Raw genomic sequence first — 12140 nt, forward strand, 5'->3', positions numbered from 1 at the left:
GGCTCGGGTCATGATCCCGGGGTCCTGGGATCGAGCCCCGCATAGGGCTCTCTGCTCAGCAGGGAGCCTGCTTCCCTCCCTCTCTCTCTGCCTGCCTCTCTGCCTACTTGTGATCTCTGTCTGTCAAATAAATAAATAAAATCTTTTTAAAAAATAATAATAATAATTCCTTTAGGGGTGCCTGGCTGGCTTGGTCAGTAGAGCATGTGACTCTTGATCTCAAGATTATTAAATGTGAGCCCCATGCTGGCTCTTAATTAAGAGATTACTTAAAAATACAGTATTTTAAAAAATAATAATAATTCCTTTAAAATGTGCATTCTCCGTGGGGTGATATCACTCCCAAGAGCGTGAAAACTGATTCTCCGGGGGTGAAAAACTTCACAGGTATTATAATGATCTGCGGCCCTTCAAAGGGCCACAGTACATAAAGAGACTGTATCTGGGGTATTCAAATTTCACTAGTGGGGAGAGGCAATTACAAAAATGTCTGAAAAGGCTCCAGAGAGACAATTAAAAAAAAAAAAAACTGGCAGTAACTGCTTTAAAAAGAACACTTTTCAGCATATAGGAATCGTGTTCACAAACTCTTCAACATGATCAGTCACCATCTTCAATATACAAAGAAGATAAAGCAAATCCTGGCTTGGCCAGCACTTACAGGAGTGGAATATCAGTGATCAACTGCAGCAAACAACAGAGCAATTCTTCCAAAAGATCTTCAGAGTCAGAACCTGGTAAGACACACAAAAGCTTTTTTAACCAAATATGAAATAGAATAGAGCTTTGTGCAAGTTCAGTCTTCATTCCCAATGAGAATAACAACTTATCACATAAACTCGATCACTAATTGTGACCTCTAATAAAATCCAAACCAGAAGTCAGTACATACTACAATCTTCATTTAGTATAGGAATTTTGAACATTAGCTATTAATTATATAACTTTTAATGTGTCCGTCTCTTATGGTCCCTGTAGACCAGCAGTTTTTAAATCTCTTATTTTACACTGTGTTTTTTTCAAATGAAATCTTACACTGAAGTGAAATACATAAAACAGACCAAAAAAAAAAAAAAAATCAAGCTGCCCTAGCTGCTCTGTTTGAGTCAATAGAATGCCTGTACCTCTTTCCCCCAGTAAATATCTGATCAAACACCAGATCTCCTTGATGGCCCTCAAAGCACCTTTTCTGAACCTGTGGGGCTCCACAGATCACAGACTGAAACCCAGTGAGAGGGTTTCCATCCCTTTACAAATAAAGAGCCAGAGGTAAAATGGCTTTCCCAGGTCACAGAGTAAGTGGCAAGGATAAGAGGCAAATTATCATTCCTGCAGAAATGTTTCTCTGTCCCAAACTGCTCTAAATGACGGTCTAATTTCCAAAGCCAACCAACAGCTCATGTGACTTCTGCCTTTGGACACTACTGACACCTATTCCTTCATGAAATTCTTATTCCCCTCAGTTCCTACAACACCTGGTTTCCAGTCTATATCTTTTTCTACTCATTACCACTATCTGCCTCCTCAGAATATATCTTTCAACTATGGGCATGTTCCCCAGAGTTCCACCACTGACTTCCTCCTCTTGCCACTCCCTGTGTCCTCCTTCACCAATCATTACTAACAGGCTGGTGACTGCTACAGCGACAGTTCTCCTCTTGGTCTCTCCAGTGAACTCCTTCTTATCTTTATATCCAATTGCTTCCTGGCCTTCTCCACTTAGATGCATCACCGGTACCTCAAACTCCACATGTTCAAAACTGAACCCATCTTTCCCAATACTTGAAACCCACTTATTGTTTCTTTCTACTTCCTTTTGGGGACCACATCAAGAACTCAGGGCCAAAGCCCAGGATACTCACGTGTATGCTTTTTTTAACCAATCTCTGGGTCTACTCGATTGCACAGTCTACCTCTCTGATGTTTCCTCTTCTGTGTACTCCATTATGTCATCATCTCGGTTCAGTTAAACCAGCTTACTAAATTAAAACTCACTCCTGAACTTCTTTCAACCTTCCTAACTAGTATTCCTACATCCAATCTTACTTCTCTCCAACCCAAACTCTACACTGCTGTCAAATGGAGCTGACTAAACCCCCTCCGTCCCTCTCCTGGCTTACATCTTTTCAACTGCTTTAAGCTAAATACTAAGTATCAGAAAAAACTCAAGTGCTGTAAGTACATTCTACAGGAATGATGCTTCAAGACATAGACCCTGTACCTTGTTCTACCATGATCTCCCCGCATTACTCACAATTTATATTCCAACAATACCCAGCGGCCTGCTGAGTGCCATTTCACGCCTCCTCAGTAACATTGCCTCTGCCAAGAATGCCCTCCAACAATAAAAACCGGACTTTTTAAAAGCCAATCTTTATTCACCTGCATCATCCTCAATCTTCCTCCCCTCCAAAAAAACCCAAATCTCCTGCCTCACTCTGAAAAAAAAAAATCACCTACAAAGCATTTGCCTCATTCGTGTCTTTCATTGTATACATAGGTTACACTATACTATAATTTCTGTCTATACATGGGCAGGCACCTATTGGACTCTATCCTTTTTTTTTTTTTTTTTTTAAGAGTAGGCTCCATGCCCAGCGTGGAGCCCAGTGCGGGGCTTGAACTCACGACCCTGAGATCAAGACCTGAGTTGAGACCAAGAGTCAGACGCTTAACCCAGGAACCTCTGGACTCTGTACTTCTTAAGAATGACAACTCACAAAGAGCTTAACACATAACGTATACTCAAAACGTGTTTGCCAAACCACATCCAGGGTCTAGTACAAATCTAGTGGTTATTTCTGAAGCATCAAAGGACTGGGAATTTCAGTTTAGCAATTCTTTTTTCTAACCGCACTATCACCTGGCATTCAGAAATTATGAAGAAATTCCTTCCTGACTTCCATAAATGGAACTGGCAAAGTAACCCTCTGAGAGGTGAGTACAGAGCTGGAAGAGAATACTGAATCATAAAAGCACCAATCAATGCTACAAAGAAAACATGGCAAGAATCAAATTCAGTAACTACATTAATCGTACTCTAGAAGTGCCAGGCTTAGCTCAACCAGTGAGAAAATAGAATTTGGAAATAAGTAACACTGGTCTCTGAGGCTACACAATAAAAAGTAGATGTAACTAAAATCCTTCTCACTGCCAAAGTGGTCCAACACAACCCAAGTGAGTCAATAACCTGCTCCAAGTTCATCTCCTGGCATATGATACATACCTAATACAATTTGCTGCACATCCCTTGGCTCATCCTACAGAATGCAGTGACCCAGACCCAAGTAAGAACATTTAAAATCATTCCTTCATTCCCTAAAAAATATCCCAGACCAAATCAGCAGGCCATTTTAACAGCATACCCTTGTTCAGCCAAGTAGTCAGAAGTTTTTTAATTATGGAAAGTGAGGGAACAAATACTAAGGACCAGAGAGGGTTGGATTTTTTTTTCTTTCAGGGGTGCAAACACATCTCATCCTCAAATATTTTTTTTTAAAGATTTTATTTATTTATTTGACACAGAGAGAGAGAGATCACAAATAGGCAGAGAGACAGGCAGAGAGGGAGGAAGCAGGTTCCCTGCTGAGCAGAGAGCCCGATGCGGGACTCGATCCCAGGACCCCGAGATCATGACCTGAGCCGAAGGCAGAGGCTTTAACCCACTGAGCTACCCAGGCGCCCTCACCCTCAAATCTTAACACAGTAAAGAGGATTCTGTATTCCATGTGCCATCTAAACCATGACTTCTGCCAAGATTACAGCTTAGGTCAATTAAGGAATATATTCACAACATTGTTATCAACTTAGTAATGAAATTATGATAAATACATTTCATACAAGTGAAATGTACCATTTTAAGGCCAAAACTCTAACAACAAAAGACAAGAACGGGCAATCTCCAGCTGAAATCTCAGACAACTCCTATTTACTAAAACAAAAACACTGCTACAGAATACCATATTCTTGGGGTGCCTGGGTGGCTCAGTGGGTTAATGCCTCTGCCTTCAGCTTAGGTCATGATCCCAGGGTCCTGGGATGGAGGCCCACATCGGGCTCTCTGCTTAGTGGGAAGCCTCCTTTCCCACCCCCCACCCCCGCCTGCCTCTCTGCGTACTTGTGATCTGTCTGTCAAATAAATAAATAAAATCTAAAAAAAAAAAAAAAAAAAAAGAATACCATATTCTTATTTCTGGGACTAAGCTAGAAGCAAATAATTATGTATCAAGTGAAGGGTGACAAGATTTGACTGCTTACCAGGTCTGACATTAAGCAAGTCACTCATAGGGCGTTCTTTTCCAAGCAACATTTATATCAAGCAGCTTTCATTTGAAGCCAAATATTTTCCTTAGAGCCAATAAAAACAAGTAAATATAAATTCACCTGCCAAAAATTATAGTAACACTCATGCATTTCTCAGAGGAAAGAGAATCTAAAAAGTCCTTGAAATCTTCAGGTCAGTGACAAAGTAAACTGAATATCTTTGAGCAAAGGACTCTGAAGACATTCAGTACGTTTAGTGTGAAGTTTTAAACCCATGGTTTTTCTCTCTTAAAGAGTTTTAAATTGGCTGTTACAGCTCCAGTCAAATACGCTCATATTTTCAATGTCAGCTTCTCGGAGATAATATTCATAGCTAACATTTACTGAGTACCCTTCTCTTGGAGAGGCACTGTGCCAAGCATTTCATGCTTCATGTCACATTAACCCTGACAATAACTCTTAAGGGGAAGGTATGATCATCACCATCATGTTACAGATAAAGAGATCAAGGCTCAGAATGGTTGGTTAACTTAAAATAAGTGGTGGAGGGGCCCCTGGGTGGCTCAGTGGGTTAAGGCCTCTGCCTTCGGCTCAGGTCATGATCCCAGGACTCTGGGATCAAGCCTGCATCAGGCTCTCTGCTCAGCAGGGAGCCTGCTTCCTCCTCTCTCTCTGCCTGCCTCTCTGCCTACTTATGATCTCTGTCAAATAAATAAATAAAATCTTTAAAAAAAAAAATAAGTGGTGGAGACTGGATTTGAACCCAAATCCAGACTCAAAAAAAAAAAAAAACAAAAACCTGAAAAACACAAAAACCCTTACAAACTATTTTTAAAGTTGGAAAAAATCCAATCGGTCAACCATGTTTCACTGAAGACCCCAAATACAAATCCCTGATAAATGTGAGGGAAGAAATACGAAATAGCCCGTATTTGTTTATGCATCAAGGTAATCTGTTACACATTCATCAATGCATACTGGAAGTCTTTGCATTTAAATACCCAATTTAGAAATAGCTCTCACAATGAATAAATATAAACTGTTATTATATGTATTATGCAGAATAAGGTCACTGAAGTCTCACTCCTCTATCTGGGGTTCCCCCTCTTTAAAGCCCTAACTTTACTTCTCTGGTCCCTGTGAGTGACACCAGGGGGAAAAAGCAAGTAAAAGACCAGATGGTACCCATGGTCCCTTATAACTCCTGTCATCTACACGTGAAACTGAGTCGTTCAGCACCCATTCATACACACCACACTCCCCCTAGGGAGGGAACCAGAGAAGACCAGGATGCTGTCGTAATCAAATACCTTCCACCAGAGTAGGAAGAGAAGGGAAGAGAGGGAGAAAAGAATAATGAAAAAAGCGCTCACTCGAGGAAGAGGGAAAAAATAGCACTAATGGAAAACAAAGCAGCAGCCAGAAAAAAGAAAACATATGGGTCATTTAAATCAGGTAACATGGAAATATTAAAACACTGAGAGGTCATTGTTGCTTACTTTGCATGCAGAAAGTCAAGCTGTTGGTTTCTAAATGCTGCTCAACTGTGCCAGAAACAAGTATTAAAAACATAATCGAGAAATACCAGAGCTATATTCCAAAAACAGGTTCCCCGAGTGCCTTAGAAGTTCAGATCAAAACTGACCTAAGATGAAAGACACAAACACACACACACACACACAAATGAAAGACACATAAGCTAGAGTGTATTTACTATAAACTTATATTCAGAAAACCATGGCAGAGTCTGTAATTTGCAGTTTTAATTGTGAAACTAATACTGGAATTATTCTAAAGTATTACAAAATCATATTTAAACTTCTAATGAGAAAAACTGAGTATGTGTCTATAAAATAATCGTAAAAGAAGGAAAAGCAGATGGACTCACTCTTTTCTAAAATTCAAACTGATGTACATTTTAATGCATTACAATATTTATAGGACTGTGTCCCACATATTCCAATAAAATCTGTAATAATTCTGGCTGCCTGCTATTATTGAAGTCAAATGGAAATGTTTCTAATTATACTCAAGGATAATACAGTCTTCCAGGTTCTATTATAAAATATGCCTTCTTTATTTCTGTGTTGAGCATAGTATAAAAATTGTTGGTAACAGAAGAGGGTAGAAAACAGTTTCACGGTACGTTGGAGAAAGTATGGAAATAGATTTTAGTAAGCAACTACAAACTATACAGAATATATACGTGACAGGGTATTGTAGTGCATTACACATACTTAGATTCTAGGCCAATTTAAAGTATTATCCTCTTAAATCCCAGTTTTATTATTTTTCATCCACTTTGGCCACTGTGCTCTCACTGTGGGTCAGCAAGGAAGGGAACCTGCCAGTCTTATTCAGGCCTGGGCCCAGGATTCAAGGGATCTGCTTCTTGGCCAGCTTCTTCACTGATTTTTATTTCTTGTTGAGTTTCTTCAGCATCCCAATGTCCACATGGGAAATATCCACAGTCCCAGCCTCATCAAGTGCTGTTGATCCCCCAAAACACATACAGAGAACTTGGGGCTAGGAGTGGACTTAAGCCTGACAGTGTTGAGAGTCATCCGTCCTGCTGAGGGTCACTGTTCTTCAAGGGGATCTCCACCATCTCCCAAAACTTCTGGCACTCGCACGGGTCCTGTGCAGGACTTCCCGCACCAATGCGTGCAGAGTGATGGAAGCTTTGCTGCTCACGGGGCCATGCACCACAATAACTGGACAAAAGGTCTAAGATTTTTGGAGCACCTGAGTGGCTCAGTGGGTTACGCCTCTGCCTTCGGCTCAGGTCATGATCTCAGGGTCCTGGGATTGAGTCCCGCATCGGGCTCTCTGCTCGGCAGGGAGGCTGCCTCCCTCTCTCTCTCTCTCTCTGCCTGCCTCTCTGCCTACTTGTAATCTCTATCTGTCAAATAAATAAATAAAATCTTTAAAAAAAAAAAAGGTCTAAGATTTTTGAACCCTTAGGATTTTTGTTGTTGTTGTTAAGTAAGCTTTACATGCAATGTGGGGCTTGAACTCATGACCCTGAGATCAAGAGTTGCATGCTCCATCAACCGAGCCAGCCACCTATCAAATAGGGCTGAGTACCCTATTTTAGATATTAGCCCCTTACCAGATATACGATTTGGAGGTAACGTCTCCCATTCGACAGGCTGTTTTTTCATTTTCTTGATGGCTTCCTTTGCTGTGCAGAAGTTTTTTATAAAGTTTGATGGAGTCCCACTTGTTTATTTTCGCTTTTGCTGTCAGATTCAAAAAATCTTCTTCAAGACCTATAGCAGGGGGCTTACACCTAGGTTTTCTTCTATTAGCTCTAAGGTTTCAGTCCTACATTCAAGTCTTCAGTCCACTTTAAATGAATTTTTGTGTATAGTGCGAGACAGGGGTCCAGTTTCCTTCTTTCACATGCAGCTCTCCGATTTTCCCATCCCTATTACTCCACTCCACATTCCCTTTACTCCACATCCCTATTTACTCCACTTTCTCCACTGTATATACTTGGAACCTTTGTCATAGACTAATTGGCCACATATGCATGGGTTTATTTTTGGGCTCCTTGTTCTGTTCCATTGATCTGTATCGTTTTAATGCCAATACCACACTGTTTCAATTACTATAGCTTTGTGATATAGTTTGAAAGTGGAAAGCAAGCCTATCAATAAAGTTTAAGGATTTTGTTCCACTGATAACAGAAAAGAAAGGGAGAGAAAAGAGAGGAATATCCAAAACATTATCACTTATTTTAAGGCCAAGAACAATTCAGGAGTTCCTAGAAGCACTTTAATTTTTCTGTAAAGACAGATGACAAATCTTATATGCAAAATATGTCATGCTTTCGTGAGTCCTTTCTAGCAATTGGTTTCTTTTTCTTCTTCTTTTTTTTTTCATTACTCAACTAATGAAATTAAACTCTTTGAGTTTTATACTAAGACAAAAATAAAAGAGAAACAATTCAACTACCAATTTCAGGTTTACCTCTTGAGCTACAGCTTGTCCCAGGCCCTAAGGATTAGTCCAAGCAAAAATAAGAGAAGAGCGAAACCCTGCTGCCTTGAGAGCCAAAGCACTCTGGCCATCTGAAAGAATTCAAAACTAGTTTCAAAAGATGGAGTTTCACCTCTACCGCATTTAGTTAAATGAATACATCATGGGTTTTGAATGTATTTCCAGAGAGTCTCAAAAAGGTTTGCAGCCAGGGACACCTGGATGGCTCAGTCGGTTGAGTGTCTGCCTCCAGCTGAGATCATGATCCCGGTGGACCGAGTCCCATATCAGGCCCCTTGCTCAGCAGGGAGCCTGCTTCTCCTGCTGCCTGCTGCTCCCTTGCTTGTGTTCTCTCTCTCCCTCTCTCTCTGACAAATAAAAATCTTCCCCAAAAAATTAATAAAATAAAAACATAAAAATGTCTTCGGCCAGAGGAGAATGAAAAGGAAAGTAGTTGGGATGCCTGGGTGGCTCAGTCAGTTAAGCACCTGCCTTCAGCTCAGGTCATGATGCCAGGATTCTGGGATCGAGTCCCACGTCAGGCTCCTTGCTCAACAGTAAACCTGCTTCTTTCTCTGCCTGGTACTCCCCCTGCTTGTGCTTGTTCTCTCTCTCCCCCTCCCTGGCAAATAAATAAAAATCTTAAAAAAAAAAAAAAAAGAAGGAAGGAAGGAGAAGAAAGTAGTTTATATTAGAGAAGTATGATTATGGATTTTTTTTAATTTCCATAAATATTCTATCTTCTACCACTTTTTTCTCATTTTGATCTCTCAGAAGTTGGAAGTTGTTTCCAATTGTTCAGGATCCTTGATTCTCCATTTATTTGCCAGAAGGAGGCCAATGCTGATGGAAGCTCCATGTGCACAGGCACAGCCTGCCAAGTGGTGGCTCCCGCTGGAGGGTTTGGAGCTGTATCACTGAGGGACACCCAAACATCAGCATCTCTAGATCTTTTTCCTGGTTTTGATTCATTTTCTCCAGAAGAGTATGCATTAACCTTCTGGAGGGAAGGGGATGTAGTGGGTACAACCCCAGTGCCTGCATTTAGAAGCCATGCCAAGATGCCTCACTCCTCCATTTGTAGCCTTTGCTCTTAGCCCTGTTCTCAGTAGACCACCCCTCCACGGCATCCCAGAGCTCCCATAGGAAGGTCCTCTTGGTTCAGCCCCTCGGAGAAGACATTCTAGTATTAACCGGGGAGGAGGTGGTCTCCTGACTGCGCGTGGTGCTGGAGAAGAGCTGAGCGTCCAGCTGCTCCTTCAATCACTCCTCCAAGGTGTCTGCCTTCAGAGACACCTGGTACTTCCAACTCCTAAGACTTTGCAGGGTTCCATGGCAAGAACTGGCTGTTTGTTGGAGTTCTCCGACCCTAAAGGCATTTAGCCTTCAGCTTTCACTGATCAGTAGAGTTCATCATTACTCAACTTTCCAACTTGAAAAATGTTACTAACATTGTGTTCCCCCTTCCTCCTCTTTAAACTAATAATAAATTCACGACTTTTTAAAAGTTCCTTCACTGATATTTTATTGGGGTTTCAGAACAAAGCAAAGATAAGCATGTGGGTTCAATCCACTATGCTTAAGAGCAATTCCTACAAAATAAAATTTTTAAAAATACATCTATATTAAACTATTTTATGCTGAGGAAATGTGGTTAAGCAAGCATTTTACCTGGACTCAACGTCTCCAGTCCCTTTTCTACTCTCCACAGAGCCGCGCTAACTAGCTGCCATGTGCTCCAGCTCTTGGCAGGTGACCGGGCCCTCCGTCCCCCCACTGCCCGCCCACAGCGCTGCTGGCACAGGCGGCATGCTCCTTCAGTGCTAACCCACACTCCCGCTCTGTGCTCTTGATCCTAGTGCCCCCCACATCCCTGGGCTTTCCAGCCAGCTCTCTCCCGCTCTGTGTGCGTGTGTGTGTTTCTATCTTCAGTCTCAATCTCCAAAGACTTCTTCCCTCATCTAAAAAAGATGGAAAAATATTTGTAAAGAAACTGTAATTGCCTTCCACTGGCGACATATTAGTAGAGTAGCTACTCCAAAGAGGACTCCTGTACAAAACAACTAGTTCTTGGCTAAAATACACTTTTTAGTGCACTGATGGGCTTCCAGAAAGTAGAGGAAATCTCCAGGGACCCTTGCACCATAACCAAAAAGAACAACCACAGGTGAACAGACTGTGGCTTGAATCCACAGTAAAATACTGAGCAGTAAACAAACCCGGAGGGTAGGGTGACCCCGACGATGAATGCCAATCCAAAGCTGCCAATACAAAGGCGTGCCACCAGCTTGTCACTGAGGAGCTGAACCCCAAGTGGTCACATTAAGCCAAGAACCTCTGAAGGAGGTTAAATGGCCTCAGGTGATGCAGTCTAGATCCCTCCAGAAGCAGATGTAAATCCCTCCTTTATTTGGGGCCTCAGATGAAGATGAACAAACAAAAGCTCACAATCAACATCATCAAACACATAAAGAAACAAACCACCATAGTGTTTGTGGAAACAAATTACAAATTCATATCCCTAAAAAAAAAAAAAAAAATCATATCCCTAAGGACTTAAAATATTGGATTTATGAGATACAAAACCTATCAGTTACTACCTTGGGGTAATGGGGGATGATCCCAAGACAGAAGGCCATACTCACATTGAAGGCAAAGGGAAAACAGACAAAATTTTATAGTACTTCATAGTTTTGCCCAGGGCTAGTTTACTCCTCTTTGACTATGCTCAAAGGCATGCACTAGTGGAAAGAGTTGTATTTACAAAATGATGCAAATTCCCTCTAGCGAACAATCTGCCACCACGCATACAAAGCCTGTGGGGAAATGTTCACGCGGGACAGTCTCACAAATTTCTATACAAATGGGGAGCTTACGAAGAGTCACATGACCCTCGCATGCCGGCAACATCCACTTCATCACAGCAGAATTACAGTGAAGTGGAACCAAAAAAAGCCCTCAAATTCCTCAGCTGACTTTGCTCAGCTGTTTGTAGGTAGTCCTCTGCTTCTGTCAATTCAACCTCTGAGCAACCGGTACTACTGTCTAGCCTCTCAACCCTTGCGCAGTCTTCCACGCGGTCTCCCGCACATCTGATTTCAAGATGCACATTCTAAATGATAAACAGATGTTTTTAGGTACTGCATAGTGAGCTTTTTTTTTTTAACCATTTAACAGTATCTATGTAATCATTTAATTTTATTACTTCTATAAATTATAAAAAGACATTAAAAGAAAATGTAAAAAGGACTTACACCAGTGATAACTAGATATCTCAAACTAATAACATGTATGACTAAAATGAAAATAATTAACACATGCCAAAAATGGGAAGTCTTTAACCTCAAAAAGATATTTACTGGACTTAAAACTGGTGGGTCAACAGCAGTCTCAACTGTAAAGGAAAAGAATAAAACAAAACAATGTGTATAAAATCCTGAAGTGCTAACTCCATATTAAAAAAAGAGGACAATCTGTCAGTGCACAGACAAAATTACCAGTATCAGACCTCACAGATGGCTCTTTTGGTGAGATAAACATCTTGATAATGTGCCCCATGGCTGAAAAGTATCATTTTTATACTGCCCTCACTTGAGGTAATGTAGGATGTACAACAAAACGATGTTTCCCGGGATGCCTGGGTGGCTCAGTCGGTTAAGCATCTGCCTTCAGTTCAGGTCATGATCCTAGAGTCTGAGGATCAAGCCCTACATCCAGCTCCCTGCTTAGCAGGGAGTCTGCTTCTCCCTCTGCCACTCCCCCATTCGTGTGTGCGTGTGTATGTGTGTGTGTGTGCACGCGCGTGCATTATGTGCTCTCTAATAAATAAAATAATAAAAAACAAACAAACACCATGCTTCTCAAACTGGGATATGAGTGGAGAGCATGGGTTC

General features: G+C 41.3%; 1 protein-coding gene across 2 annotated transcripts in view; it reads right to left on the minus strand.

Annotated features, from left to right (window-relative positions):
* Positions 1–12140, minus strand: part of DYM (dymeclin) — a 344284-nt gene that overhangs the window by 265147 nt on the left and 66997 nt on the right. For both annotated transcript variants that reach the window (XM_046025177.1, XM_046025176.1), the window contains exon 6: positions 662–734. In XM_046025177.1, the coding sequence (XP_045881133.1) occupies positions 662–734 (73 nt within the window). The remainder of the gene's footprint in view (positions 1–661; positions 735–12140) is intronic.

The sequence above is a fragment of the Meles meles genome, chromosome 12 (assembly GCF_922984935.1).
Source record: "Meles meles chromosome 12, mMelMel3.1 paternal haplotype, whole genome shotgun sequence".
In the NCBI taxonomy this organism is placed as follows: domain Eukaryota; kingdom Metazoa; phylum Chordata; class Mammalia; order Carnivora; family Mustelidae; genus Meles; species Meles meles.